Source organism: Sminthopsis crassicaudata, chromosome 1 (assembly GCF_048593235.1).
Source record: "Sminthopsis crassicaudata isolate SCR6 chromosome 1, ASM4859323v1, whole genome shotgun sequence".
NCBI lineage: Eukaryota > Metazoa > Chordata > Mammalia > Dasyuromorphia > Dasyuridae > Sminthopsis > Sminthopsis crassicaudata.
Window position 1 is genome coordinate 22,996,536 of NC_133617.1, and position 14,500 is coordinate 23,011,035.

The 14,500-nt window shown below is 49.9% G+C and overlaps 1 protein-coding gene across 2 annotated transcripts; it reads right to left on the reverse strand.

The window, feature by feature from the left end:
* Nucleotides 1-1,177: 1,177 nt before the first annotated feature.
* Nucleotides 1,178-10,817, reverse strand: PEBP1 (phosphatidylethanolamine binding protein 1). Of its 2 annotated transcripts, XR_012487158.1 has the most exons (5): nt 10,550-10,802; nt 4,135-4,244; nt 3,145-3,245; nt 1,420-2,109; nt 1,178-1,363 (listed from the first exon to the last, which is right to left on the reverse strand). XR_012487158.1 is itself a non-coding variant. In XM_074296667.1 (4 exons), exons 1-4 carry the CDS (start codon nt 10,682-10,684, stop codon nt 1,892-1,894), a joined length of 564 nt encoding a protein of 187 aa, XP_074152768.1. In that variant the 5' UTR covers nt 10,685-10,817; the 3' UTR covers nt 1,178-1,891. The 2 variants fall into 2 exon arrangements, 1 of the variants encoding a protein (XP_074152768.1); XM_074296667.1 differs by having other exon boundaries at nt 1,178-2,109; nt 10,550-10,817.
* Between the last annotated feature and the right edge of the window lie 3,683 nt (nt 10,818-14,500).

Consider the following 14,500-nt stretch of genomic DNA (forward strand, 5'->3'; position numbering starts at 1 on the left):
GAGGGGCTCCACGAGGCCTGAGCGGGGCCTTCTGGGAAGGATCTTCAGGCCCCCAAATGCTGTGCTGGGGGCACCTCTGGGAAAGGCGAGCACTAATCCCAGGTCAGAACGCCCACAGGAGGGGGCGGCACCTGGAGACCCCCCATGGAGCCACCTTAGACACACCAAGGAAACTCAACCAGACCTTCCCCCATTGTTTGGGGCTGGCTCTTGCTACAAGGCAAAAGGTTTCCTACTGAGCCCCCCACACACACAGACACCCCCAGGTTTGTTCAGGATCAGCAGAGCTATAATGAAGCAACCTGAGCAGCCCTTGCCTGCAGTGCTGGCAGCATGTGTGGGCACAGGCCAGCCCGCCAGCCTGCAGGAAACGACCTTCGGAGGAAGACGGGCCTCGGGCCGTCCGGCGGGTTTGGGCAGCTCCTCCACCTGCCAGAGAAGGGAAGCTCCTCCGGGGGAGCCTGGCAGTGCCTGTATGCAGCAGTCACTCAATAATTGCAGGCCAAGGGAAGGATGGCCTTTGTTCCAAGGGCTTGGGCTGGGAGGCCAGCTCTGCAACGGACCAGGCGGGGTGACCTTGGACCCCAGCTTCAATGGGGAAGAGAGGTGGGACGCTGACCCTGACCTTGGAATTGAATAAGCTCAGGGGGAGGGGACTAGATCTCCCCCGCCTTTTGTAAAGCATGAGGGTCCAATATCCCACAAGCAGAGCTTAGAGCCAAGATATGAGGCGAGCCTTTCCAGCCAGAGTGCCCCCCCCACCAGAACCCCCTCTCACAGCTAGAGTGCCCCCCCCTTCACCCGGGAGCCCCTCTCACAACTAGAGTGCCCCCCCCTTCACCCGGGAGCCCCTCTCACAGCTAGAGTGCCCCCCTCCCCCTCCCCCCCAGCCAGGAGCCCCTCTCACAGCTAGAGTGCCCCCCTCCCCCTCCCCCCCAGCCAGGAGTCCCTCCCACAGTCAGACCCCCCCCAAGCCTGAGCGTCCACTGGGCCAGGAGCCCCTCCCCTGTGGCCTTCTAGCCCAACCCCACGTGGACAGGGAGCCCAGTCCAGGTTCCCACAAGGAGACCCCCCCCCAGGCGCTGCCTTTCGGGCTTCCCTGAGGAACTGTGGGAAGCCGCTCCCACTGGCCCGCGGACCCAGCCTGCAGCATCAGTGAGACCCAGGAGCCGGCTTGTTCCAGTCCATTTTTTTTATTCAACAATAAGGGAACAGCAGAATTAACAAATGTTGGTAAGTCAACTTCTTACAACCCCAAAGAGCAGCAGATCCAACACTAAACGGGAGCACAACAAACAACTGGAACCCAAGGCGTGGCCCGCGAGCGCCCAGCTGGGGGCCGTGGGGGCGGCAAACCCCACCGCTTCCCAGCTGCACAAGACAGCCCCACCGCTTCCCAGCTGCACAAGACAGCCCCACCGCTTCCCAGGAAATAGAGAGGTCAAAGGCGGGTTTCAATCGGCTTCAATTCTTTTTAAAGGAGATGCTGGCCAAGGACCCCCGCCATGCGGATCTTTTGGAAGAGGAAACTTCCCAGGAAAAAGGGTCTTGGCCCTTCCAGATTGCGGTTCTGTCCAGTAACATATCAGGAGAAAAGGAGGGGGGCAGGAACAGGAAGCGCAAGGATTTGCTGAGGGCGGAGGAAGCCGGGCTCCTTCCCAGATTACTTTTATTTCTCCCCCAGGATGCTACAAATCAAACCCCGACTTTCACGAACATCGACTCTCCCCCTCCCCCTCCCCCTCCCCATGTGCTAACCCACTAAGCCAGCAAGTCCCCTCCCCCACTAGAAAGACTGCCAGCTGGTGCCCAAACAAGTGGCACCTAGGGAAATAAGAGGGAGGGGCGTCTGCTCCCAGGGCCCGGGGAGGGGTCAGCCCATGGCAGGGCCCTACTTCCCGGCCAGCTGCTCGTACAGCCGGGGCACGTAATCATCCCATTCGGCCTGGTAGCACGTGCCGGCGAGGGGGGGCCCCAGCTTGTACTTGTTCCGGAAGGCGGCCACCTTGAACTTGCCGCGGTGGTCCCCAGAGCGGTTGGACAGGATCCGTTCGTCGCACTTGAGCGGCCCACTCTGCTCGTAAACCAGCCACACGTAGCGGTGGAGACCTGGGGAAAAGCAGAGGGCACGGCGGGCCGGCTGTCAGTGCCAAACCCCCCCCCGGGGGCCTGCAGACTCCTCTTCGTTACCCCTGCTCCCCTCCGATGCCCACGGCGCTCGCCGCCTGAGCCCGGCCACAAAGCCTGGCCACAAAGCCTGCCCAAGCCCTCAAGGGGAAGCGCCCCCCGGGGGAACGGCCGCAGGAGCCCAAAGGCAGAAATCCTGGCCAGGGAAGAGCAGGGCAAGGCTCTGGGAGTCGGGCCGAGGTGGCCAGGACCCCCGCTGCTCCCGAGCCCCCAGCCTCGGCTCCATCCCTGCCGGCTCCCGGGCACTGACAAAGCGAGGTGGTGCCAGGGGGGCCGGGCCGAGGGGGCTCAGAGCTGGGCCCTTGGGGGGGGGGGGGAGACCGCTGTCACCAAGGAGGGTCCCTGACGCAGTGGGAAAAAGCAGAGCTCCTTCAGCCAGAGGGCGAGGAGTCAGTCCCCCTTGCTGGCTCCCCCTCGCTGGCTCCCCCTCGCTGACTCCCCCTCGCTGGCTCCCCCTCGCTGACTCCCCCTCGCTGGCTCCCCCTCGCTGACTCCCCCTCACTGGCTCCCCCTCGCTGACTCCCCCTCGCTGACTCCCCCTCGCTGACTCCCCCTCACTGGCTCCCCCTCGCTGACTCCCCCTCGCTGACTCCCCCTCTCTCGGCTGGGTTCATCAGGAATGCAAGGGAAGGCCCTCCCTCTAGGGCCCTGGAGGATGGGGGGGGGGAATGGGCCCACCCAAGCAGCGCTGCCCCTCCCCCTCAGAACATGGGTTCCTCCAGGGCAGGTGTCCCTACTAGCTCGCACAGCAGGGGCACAAAGGGGCCCCGACCCCCCCCTGAGCCCCACTCTCTCCCTAGTACCAGGCCGCGGTGGGGGGGATGGGGAGAGGAGCTCAGACCCTGAGGCAGCTCCGGCCACGCTTCCTTGCACCCACTCTGACCCGCTGCGCTCGGAGGCCCGGCTCCTCCTCCGGGGGGCGCACTCGGATTAGCCCCGGCCTCGTCCCGGACTCACCGGTTCCCTTGGGTGGGCCGGAGCCCACGTAATCCGAGAGGACGGTCCCGCTGCCGATGTCGCTGCCTTTCATGTTGACCACCAGGAAGTGGTGCCATTCCCTACGGGGAAAGAGGGGTCAGAACCCCAGAAGCTCCTGGCCACGGCCGCCCTGCAGCAGGAGCTCGGGCCCAGGAAAGGCTGGGGGCGGCAGGGCAGGAGCCATCAGGCAGAGGAGACTCCCAGGCCGGAGCAGCAGCTTTTCCCCCGGGGCCTCTCTGGGTCCCGGAGCCGCAAGGGCTGCAGGGGGTCACGTGCTCTCCGGAGCCCATGGCCACCAGGCCCAGACACTTTCCAGGAGACCCTCCGAGATCAGGCCCCCCTCCCCCGCCCGGCCCCCGGACTTCGCCAAGGCCAGTCAGGGCCTGTCGTCCCAGGGGCAAAAGGTGGAGGGCGGGCTGGTGACCCCTTCCTCAGCAGGTAACCCGGGCCCTGTGGGAGGTGGTCACGTGGCCCATGGCAGGCCGGATGGGGGAACAGCAGGCTCGCCGGCACTGTACCCAGTGACTATCCTGTTTGTCAGAAAAGGGAGGTGCTTTTGTGGGGAAAAAGACAAAATTCAGTGGGTGACGGGCACCGGTGGCCCCCAAGGTCCGTGCCAGCTTTGGCCCGGTGACCCTGTGCATCCCATGCCAGCCGAGCCTCCGCTTCCTCATCTGTGAAATGGGCACAACAGCATTTCCAAGAGCTTCAACTCAGGGAGAAGGGCCAAGTTCTGGAGCCCCGATCCCATTCGGCAGAGGAAGAGAGCCTCGGTGATCTGCCCGGGAGGGTCGCCCCCTCGGAGGCTGGCGGCGTCTGCACCCAGGCTGCCCGGGCACCGCCGCCATCTTGTTTCTGAGGACTGGTCCGAAGGGTTCCGGGGGCCATTCCAAGGACAGACAGCGTCTCACGCCCTCCCGAGGCTCCAGCGCTTCTGACTAGCACCCACCCCGACCCCTCCCCACTCACCGGAACTTGGGGTCCTTCCTGCTGGGGGCGTCTGGGTCGGTGAGGACCAGGGTGTAGAGCTTGGAGGGGTCGCAGCCCTGCCAATCGATGCTGACGGGGCGGCCCTTCACCTGCGGGGAGATGGGGGGGGGGTGAGGTAGCTGGGGGGAGAACCCGGGGCTCTCCGGCTGTGCTGTGGGATCCCAGACGGCAACCCCCCACTGTGCACAGGAAAGAGGGGGAGCCCCGGCTGCCGTCACAGCCCCCAGAGCTGCCCCGGAGGGGCCTTTCCTGGCGCTGGAGTGGAAGCCCCTGGGGGCAGGGCTGCCCACTGACCTCTGCACACCTGGCACCTGTACGGCGCTTAATAAATGCCAGCTGGCAGCAGCTCACATTCCTAGGACACCCCTGAGGTGGCAGTTTTTAAGTCACTTGACAGAGAAGGAAACTGAGGCACAGAGAAATCATCCAGGATCCCGGGGCTCAAAAACTCCACCGAGGCCCCCGAGGGCACTGTCTGGACGCGGGTCCACCCCGGAGCTCTTGGCCGCCAGAAAACGAGGCAGGTGGAAGAGGCCCCGGGATCCTCCCGCTACAGCTCCAGGAGCCTCGGGAATGAGTAAGAGGTTCCTCGCTAGCATTTTGTGGTTCACAACGCACTTGACCCCTAAGGCTTGGAGCTTCCACACCGCCCCATCCCCATCCTTCCGACTGGGCGGCTGTAAGAGCTCGATGGCAGGAGGCGCCGAGTTCAAATTCTGCCTAGGTCTCTTACCACTCTATGACCTTGGGCAAATCACGTAACCTTCCTGCCTCGGTTTCCTCCCTGGTAAAATGGGGATAAAATTAGCCCCTACCTCCTAAGGTGGTTGTGAGAATCGCATGAAATAGCACGTGTAACATGCCTAGTCTCAGGACTCACAATTTAGGGAAGGGCCTTGCCCCGTCACACTAATTAAGTGGGAGGCTGGAAATTAAGCCAGACTGAAGGCCCGTGTTCTGTGACACGCGGTCCCTTAGCCTGGGGCCAGAACTCTGAGACGGGTCCCCCAGCCCCCTGCCCTGCCCCAGTGTGCCTGGTTCCCCCCCCCACTCCTTGATGCGCAGAAGAGAGAAGCAGCGAAGCCCAGGTCCGGGGACCCTGCCCCAGCACCCGCCAAAGGGCTCCAGATTTCCAAAGCAGCCTCCTGATGGAGAGGGGGACGGCAGCGAGGGCCGCCTTCCAGCCCTTGGAGCTGCTGCCCAACCCGGCCAAGAAAGGGCAGGAAAAAGGTCATGGGTTTGTGCTTTCTCCCCTGCTCAGCAGGAGACGGAAGAGGGAAAGCAGCAAAACGGCCCAAGCGGTTTCCCAGAAGATTTAGGAGAACTGCTGCCAAGAGACCTCCGGACCAGGGAAAACCCACCCATGCACGCCCACTCAGCGCCCCTTCCCCACCTCCCCGCAGGCAGCTGCAGACCAAGGATTCCTGCACTGGGGCATCTGAGCTGCTGGTGCCAGGTGCCCAAGGCCACAGCGCCAGCCAAATAACTAAACGGAGGGAGAGGGAGCCGAGGCCAAGCCTGAGGAAAAAGCGCCAAATCCTGCCAGGGACCCAGGCCAGTGAACCAGAGAGGGCAGGTTTCAGCCCCCCGAAAACCACCATCCAACGGGACAGAATCAGAAATGGGGGAAGGGGGAGAGACTGAAATTACCAAAGAACTCGGAAAAGGAAAATTCAAAGACCTAGATCATAAGCAGATAAATCAATAAGGAAAACCTTGACAACAGAAGGAAATATGGCCTCCAGATCTAGTAAAAGAATTCAAGCACAGGAATAAATAGATGAGGGAAAGGAAAATGATCCAATGAGATAGAGACTCTGTGGAATATAAAGAAAACGTGGAGTGGTTCAAAAGAGAAATAGGAATTCCGAGAGAACTGATGTCCTGCACGGCAAAAACAAAGAGCAGAATGCAAAAAAGTGGAATCTGCAAAGTCAGACCTCACAAAATTAACAGCAGAGAAAAACCAATAGGTTGGGAATGGAAATACAGAAGGGAAGGACAACCTAAAACAAGAGAAGCCAAAAAGAAAAAGAAAAAGAGAAAGAGAAAAAGAGGAAGGAAGGAAGGAAGGAAGGAAGGAAGGAAGGAAGGAAGGAAGGAAGGAAGGAAGGAAGGAAGGAAGGAAGGAAGGAAGGAAGGAAGGAAGGAAGGAAGGAAGGAAGGAAGGAAGGAAGGAAGGAAGGAAGGAAGGAAGGAAGGAAGGAAGGAAGGAAGGAAGGAAGGAAGGAAGGAAGGAAGGAAGGAAGGAAGGAAGGAAGGAAGGAAGGAAGGAAGGAAGGAAGGAAGGAAGGAAGGAAGGAAGGAAGGAAGGAAGGAAGGAAGGAAGGAAGGAAGGAAGGAAGGAAGGAAGGAAGGAAGGAAGGAAGGAAGGAAGGAAGGAAGGAAGGAAGGAAGGAAGGAAGGAAGGAAGGAAGGAAAAAGAAAAGAAAAGAAAAGAAAAGAAAAGAAAAGAAAAGAAAAGAAAAGAAAAGAAAAGAAAAGAAAAGAAAGAAAAGCCAGGAATATTAACAGAAAATACACTAGCTACGCAAGCAAACAGGATCTCAAAGACAGGACACGTCTCCCAGAAGGACCAAAAACCTTCACACTCTTACACAAGAAATAACACAGCAGAACTGCCCAGCACTTCTAAATAGAAAAAAAAAAGGAAATTTCTATTGAAAGAATTCATTTAACCACCAAAAAAAAAAAAAAAAAAAAAAAAAAGCCAAGACTACAAACTTCAAGACAGATGGTGGTTAGATTTAACAATTCAACTAAGAAAAGTTGAGATATGATCAGAAGACTGACCTTCAAATAAAAAATATTTGAATAACAAACACTATTTGTACCCATCAAAAAAACCCGTAGGAGGGAATGGAATAATGTGTTCCCAACAGCAAAGGGAGATCAGGATGTAGCCAACTCAGGATGATCCACCTACAAATTTTAACTTAACCACAATTTTTTTTTTTAATGGATGTCAGTAATGGGGTATCTAAAACTTTTTTTTTTTTTTAAAGAAATGAAGAGTAAATGAGGAAACGATTTATTTCTTAATCACCTCCAACAACAAAAATGCAAGAATGAGTGACTAGATGCCAAGGACTCCAACAAGAGTCAGCAGAAAGATTAGTAAGAAACTTCTGGATGTCCACAGGAAATGAATCACTATTGATTAGAGAAATGCAAATTAAGACAAGCCTGAGATACCACTACATACCTCTAAGACTGGCTAAAATGACTGGAAAAGATAATGATAAATGATGGAGGAGAGATGGGAAAACTGGAACACCACTACATTGTTGGTGGAGTTGTGAAATGATCCAATCATTCTGGAGAGCAGTTTGGATCCATGCCTAAAGAGCTATCAAACTGTGCATACCCTATGTCTCAGAGAGATCATAAAAGAGGGAAAGGACCTCCATGTGCAAAAATGTGGCAGCTTTTTTTGTAGTGACAAGGAACTGGAAACTGAGTGGATGCTCATCAGTTGGGGAATGGCTGAATAAGTTATGGCGTCCAAATGTTATGGAATATTATTGTTCTATAAGAAACGACCAGCAGGATGAATACAGACAGGCCAGGAGAGACTTACAGGAACTGATGCGGAGTGAAATGGGCAGAACCAAGAAAACATTACACAGCAACAAGAAGATTATGTGATGATCAACTCTGATGGACTTGGCTAAGATGATTCAAGGCAATTTCAATAGACTTGTGATGGAAAGAGCCACCTACATCCAGAGAGAAGACTGAACTAAATGTGGATCAAAGCTTAGTGTTTTTACCTCTTTTGCTGTTTGCTTGCATTTTTTCTTTCTTTTGGATTTTTTTCCTTTTGAGTTGATTTTTTCTTGAGCAAAATGATGAATATAGAAATATTTTTGAGAGAATTACACATGTTTAACTTATAGTGGATTGTTTGCTTTCTAGGGGAGAGGGGAGGGAGCAAGAGAGGGAGAAAAATTTGGAACACAAGGTTTTTCAAGGGTGAATGTTGAAAATTATCTTTACATATATTTGGAAAAATAAAAAAAGTATAATAAAAATATTTAAAAATAAAACAAAAACAATAGGGGGAGGAGAATTATATAAACAGAGAAAAGTAGGAGAGAAAAAGGAAGCAAAACTTCAAAGGGAAAAGGAGGTCAGGATTAGAAGTGAGCCAGTAGAAACAAGGCCATCTTAAAAAAAAAAAAAAAAAGATTTAAGTAAAGTAACTCAAGGAATATATTATTTTTACAAGGGGATAGTATTTTTTAATAGCAAATGAGGAGAAAACATCATAACTCGAGGGAAAAGCAATATTAGAGAAAAATTAACTTTAAATATGAAAGGATTAAACAATCCAATAAAATGAGATGGATAATGGAGAAGAAATTGGACGGATAAGAATGGATAATGGATAAGAAATGGATAAGAAAACAAAACCCTGCAATTTGTTGCTTAAAAGAAACAAAGACACAGGCAAAATAACAAGGGATGGAAAAAAATTCACTATGCAAGTGAATACAAAAAAAGCAAGAGTGGCCATCATGTTATCTGATAAAGGAAAAACATTCAAAAAATAACTAGTGACAAACAAGGAACCATAGATAACAAACCAAAGTCACTAAGAAAAAATTCTCCAAATGCCTTGCATTCAAATTCATAAAGGAAACATCAGAATTACAAAAAGACACAGACAGTGACACACCAGTGACTGGACACTGTAATACCCTCTCTCAAGTTCTGGATTCTGGAGAAGTCTGACAGAGGTTTTAAGAGATCAGGGGGAAGTAGAGAAGAATATGGGAACTAAACAAACTCCTGTGGAAACTAGAATTGACACTTTTTAAGATGGCCCAGTTCCCACTGGCTCTCTTTACCAAGCCTAGACCTCCTCTAATTTATTACTTTTCCCTCCGGGGCTCCTTTTTCTCTCCAGCTTTTACCTCGTTACATAATTCTTTTCCATTTTTTTTCCTTTTAGTCATAACATTCCTCCTTCCTCTCCTCCCCTTCAACAAGATCTGTTCATGAATTTTAAGCTTTTCACTAAAGGATGAAAAGGATCTTTCCAAAAAGGATCTCTCATTCTCTTCATTACCTAGATTTTTGTCTTTTCTATTTTTTTTTCTATCTATGCCCTCATTCTCTGATTCGTGATCTCTAGAATGCTTTGGTCTCTTTTCTCCCCTTTAATCAGTCTTAATTCTTATTGTCTATACAGGATAGCAGAAATACATGCTTCTTAGCACTTTAAAGAGTGCAATAAAAATAAGTGGTTTAGGAAGCACAAACAAAAGCCTCCAATGGAGATTTTCCAAAGAAATTCTAAATAAGGAATAGGTTAAAGAACAAATTAGAGAAACAATAACTACACAAAATAAAAAGATAAAAATTTCTAAAGTGCAGCAAAAGGGGGCGGGTGTCTTTATAAACACACATCAACAGACAGAAAAGGTGGCTTTATTTTATGCCGTGAGTCCCTGGAAAGGGGAGGAATGTTTTATGTACTAACTAATGTAACTAACTAACGATGTAAGAAACAGAAGGCAGGAATTCCAACCGGGCTGTGGCGGAGTGAGTCACCTGCATCCAGAAAGAGGCTGCACGGCCTGTATGTGGATCACAACACAATATTTTCACCTTTTTTGTGGTTGCTCGCTTTTTTTTTTTTTTGCACTTTTTGATCTGATTTTTCTTGTGCAGCACAAGAAATATGGAAACATTTATAGAAGAATTGCCCATGTTTAACCTATATTGGATTACTTGCTATCCAGCGGAAAGGAAAGAAGGGAGAGAATTTAATACACAAGATTTTGCAAGGGTGAATGTTATCTTTGCACGTATTTCGAAAATTAAACCTACTGCTTAAAAAGAAATAGAAAGCATCGATTAAAAGTTGTTTCTTTTTTTTTTTTTTTTTAAGGGGAAAGGTTTTGTAGAAGGGGGGAGGTTGCGCTGAGATCCAAGGCAGTCAGGAAGGCCTGGAGGGGGAGAGGAGTGGCAGACAAGGGGCACATGCCCGGAGGGGGGGGTCCTTGCGCCCGGAGGCCTGCGTCACAAAAGGAGAATAGGTGGGAGAGGGCCTCCCTCGCCTCCGTAAGAGGAGATGGGGGAGGGGCAGCTCTAGATCTAGGGAGTAAGGGAGTGGCCGGAGCGCAGCCTCAGTTTCCCCATCTGTAAGACGAGGAGAATGGGGAGCAGTTCTAGAACTAGGTCCTCCCTGGTCTCAGTTTCCCCGTCTGTAAAATGGGGGCGGGCCGCCCTCGCCGGCCCCGGGCCCTGCAGCCTCTGCAGCGTGGAAACCTCCGGGCTCGGGCCGGCGCGCACGGAGGCTCGGCCCTCGGGCCCCGTCGCTCCCCACCGCGTACCCCGATCCCCACGCCCCGCCAGGCGCAGGCGGGCAGGCCAGGCCGGGTACCTGAGTGGGCGTCAGCACTTGGCCCAGCTCCTTGATCTCGCTGTCCGAATACTTGACGGTGAGCGGGTGCTGCGGCTTCTCATCCACCTCCCGCAGGGCCAAGGGCCCGTTCCATTGGCTCAGGTCCACCGGCATGGTGCACAAGAGGAGGCGGCGACGGCGGAGGCGGCTCCAACAGTCAACGACACGAGCAACGGAGCACGAATGCGCCGAGAGGTACAGAGCCCCGAGCTAAAGCACGCGCTGGGGCACGCCCCCATCCCAAGAGGGCCAATCAGGAGCCGGTACCCTCACCTTTCTGCAATATGATTGGATGAGAACCAGCCGTTCCCGGAGACCGCTAGGTCGAGCACGAGCGGAGCCACACCGCTACCTCGAGGTGCCCAATCAGAAGCCAGTCTCGCTCGTCGTTCTGCTCTCTGATTGGGCTAGACCCGTAGCGAGAAGCCAGGCCCTGGACTCAAGACGGATCGCACGCTGGTTCACGCCTCCATATTTAGTCAGCCAATAAAAATCGAGCGCCCTTGCCTTTCTGCTCTCTGATTGGGCTATCCCAAATTAGCCCCAGTCAGTTTCTCCCTCCTTCCCTTCCTCCTCTTCTCCCCTTCCCGCACTGGTCATGGCCTTCCTGCAATGCAGCAGAGGCCAAAGTCTCCACAGTGGGCAGTGGCTGGCAAGCTTTAAAATCTCAGAGCTGTTTGCTTTTCTCCTTCGTTTGCACACCCGCCGCAGACATTTGCTCTCCCGGGCTAGCCCTGGCACAACCCCCCCTCCCCTTTACATCTGATTTTTGCGGTTGCAATCCACAACCACCTCCCAGCTCCAGAAAATCCTTCCGCTGCCAAAAATAAGCGCGCTTCTGCACGGACCAGCGCCACCCCGCTCCCCAAACTTCAGAGACCCCTCCCCCCAGCTCAGGGTTCACCTCCTCGGAGAGACAGATCCTCTGTGATTAACTCCACCCACTGCCAGGGAGACTTTGATCCAGCTCAAAGGCCCAGATCCTGCTGGAGGATTCGCCAAGAAAAGCAGCAATTAACAAAGGTCAGGGATAGTGTAAGGTTCCAAAGAGATAATGGTAATAAACCACTCTGCAAACCTTACAGGCCATATAGACGCCACTATCACTAATATTGTTATCGTTATTAATTAGCTGGTGCTGACTTCTATTTTCTGAGCCATCGGCTGCACTCCTGTGGAGCTCAGGTAATGTTTATAGAGCAATAAAGGTGTGTGCAAGTAAATGTAACAACAAAATTCAACGGAGGGAAAAAATATCTTTATGTACTTTAAGGTTAGTCTGCATTTATTAGCACTTTGTTAAGTCCAAATGGTTTAAAAAAAAAAAAAATCAAGCTTTGATTTGTTGCATTGCCCATTTCTGAGATATTTAACAATCAGCTCTCCCCAACTAGTTAGAGCTGCTCCCCTTTCTGAAAGAGACATTTGGGAGCAGAGAGATACAAGAGGCTGTGAATTTGATGAGTCATCATAAACAATCATTTAACTTGCATATTTCATATTTCTGTATCACTTTGAGGTTTGCAAAGCACTTTGCATCTTGTTTGAGCCTCACAACCCTCGGAGATAGATTCTCATTATCCCCCATCTAAAGAAGGGGGAACAGAGGCAGGAAAGGCAGGAGTGAGTTGTCCAAGGATTTTTACTCCTTTACATCCACTCTGCACAGTTCTTCATTTCTAATTCTTGCAGCTCTGCTTAAGCCCACCGTGATTTGTCTCCATTTGTGTGGATGCTCAACTTGATTCTTCAGAGGTAAATGCTCCCTGAACCACAGACATAAAAATCTAGAAAAATATTGTTTTTTAAAAGATAGGCCGTTATTCCAGAGTAAAACTCAGACTCTAAGAAAACTTTGCATTTTCCTAAACTTGATCAGCTCAGTCTGCTTTTTTTGTTCAGTTTTGAGGATAGTGATCACTCACTATCCATTTACAGTATATATTTAAGAGAGATAAACTAGATTAGTTACACAGAGAGAAAGGTAGTTACGTGGCTAGATAGTAGTCAAAGAGAGAGAGAAAGAGAAAGACAAAAAAAGACTAGACTAGACAGAAAAATAAAGAATGGGTGGTCAGAGAAAGAGACTAGATTAGACAGGCAAAGAAAAAACATAGATACACAGCTAGGTAGTTAGATAAAAGGATGATAGATAGACAGACAGATAAATAGATAGATAGATGGATGATGAACAGATAGACAGACATACAGGCAGATAGATAGATAGATAGATAGATAGATAGATAGATAGACAGACAGACAGACAGACAGATAGATAGATAGATAGATAGATAGATAGATAGATGATGAACAGATAGACAGACATACAGGCAGATAGATAGATAGATAGATAGATAGATAGATAGATAGATAGACAGACAGATAGATAGACAGATAGATAGATAGATAGATAGACAGACAGACAGACAGACAGACAGACAGATAGATAGATAGATAGATAGATAGATAGATAGATAGATAGATGATGAACAGATAGACAGACAGACAGATAGATAGATAGATAAGCAAGATCTATAATAGGACTCCTTACCTTAGAGTCCAAAAACTTGTATAGAGAGAAAGATAGATAGATGTAGATATTTAATTTCTTTTGCAGCCCTATGTGTTTTTATTTTATGTATTTAAAAACATCATCAGACTGACAAAAAGGGCTATGATAAAAAAAAAATCAAAAATTCCTCCTCTGTATGATGTCATGGAATTGCATACTGCATATGAGGCTCTTGGTAGATTGATGGAGTTCATTCAATTAAATTCACACAACCAACATTAATCAAGTGCCTGCCATGAACTGGGCTCTGAGGATACAAAGATCAAGAGAGGACAAAAGAAAAGTTTTCTCTGGTTTCAGAAAGCTTACAATCTAACATGGGGAACCTGTAAATACTTAAGCAAATTCAAAGTTTGGGATGAAAAGTGGAGACTGAGGAGAGGTTTCATAGAATTTAGCCCCTGAACCTCTTTCTTCCAGGAAGAGAGGGAAACTGAAAGGCAGACTTGAGAAGGATATGTGGGCAGCAGGACAGTGTGTACAAATGCATGAAGGCAAGAGATGGAGAATGGACAAGCCTGGCCAGAACATAGTGTTACTCCTTGAAAAGCCCTGGAAGGCATTTTTCTAAGGACAGAAAAAACTCAGCACTTGGCAATGTGTCTCTGGGAGATCTAAGAACTTAATGAGTCTTAAAAGGACATCAATACTTTCCCCACCACCACCACCTCTTGTCTTGAAAGATCTCATGTGCAAAGGAGAAAAGTGAAGAGAAATTCTGGGCGCCTACTCTGAGAGTTGATCACTGAAGTTCAAGATGCAGCCAGAGTTAAGCTGCTACTTAGGATTCCTTGGAACTACTTCTGCCTATTTTGATCAGTTGGGATAGAATGGACCTAAAAAAAAGTAATTCTAATTGTTATTGAAACACTTTTTTTTTTTCATGTCTCTTTTCTACTTTTTCCCACTAGCTAGCTTATATTAAAATATTTCTGTTCTTCAAAGTTTACTCACAATACCTGTTTTAATTATTATTGTCAACTTCTCTGGATAAAGATTTGACTCATCACAGTTTTTCTAGTTTATCATTATAAGTAAGGATTTACAAAAGAGAGAGAAACAGTAATTGGTATATTACACAAAGTGAAGGAAACAGAGAACTTTTTTTTCAGTATTAGATGGGGGCTCCTGAACTACAAGAAAGAGAAAATTTATATTTAAAAATCTTATTTGGAAAAAAAAAATGTATGGATTTGATCCCTTTTTCTCTCCCCCTCCCTCCTACTAAAAGAAATAGGAGCTTTAGGGAAAAAAAAGCAACTTGACTTTCTAATAGGGGTTAGGTGGCCAGTTAACTCCATTGCTCTCCATTTATGCACCAAAAATATCTTCTGTAGAAGTGGGGCTAAAAGTATCTA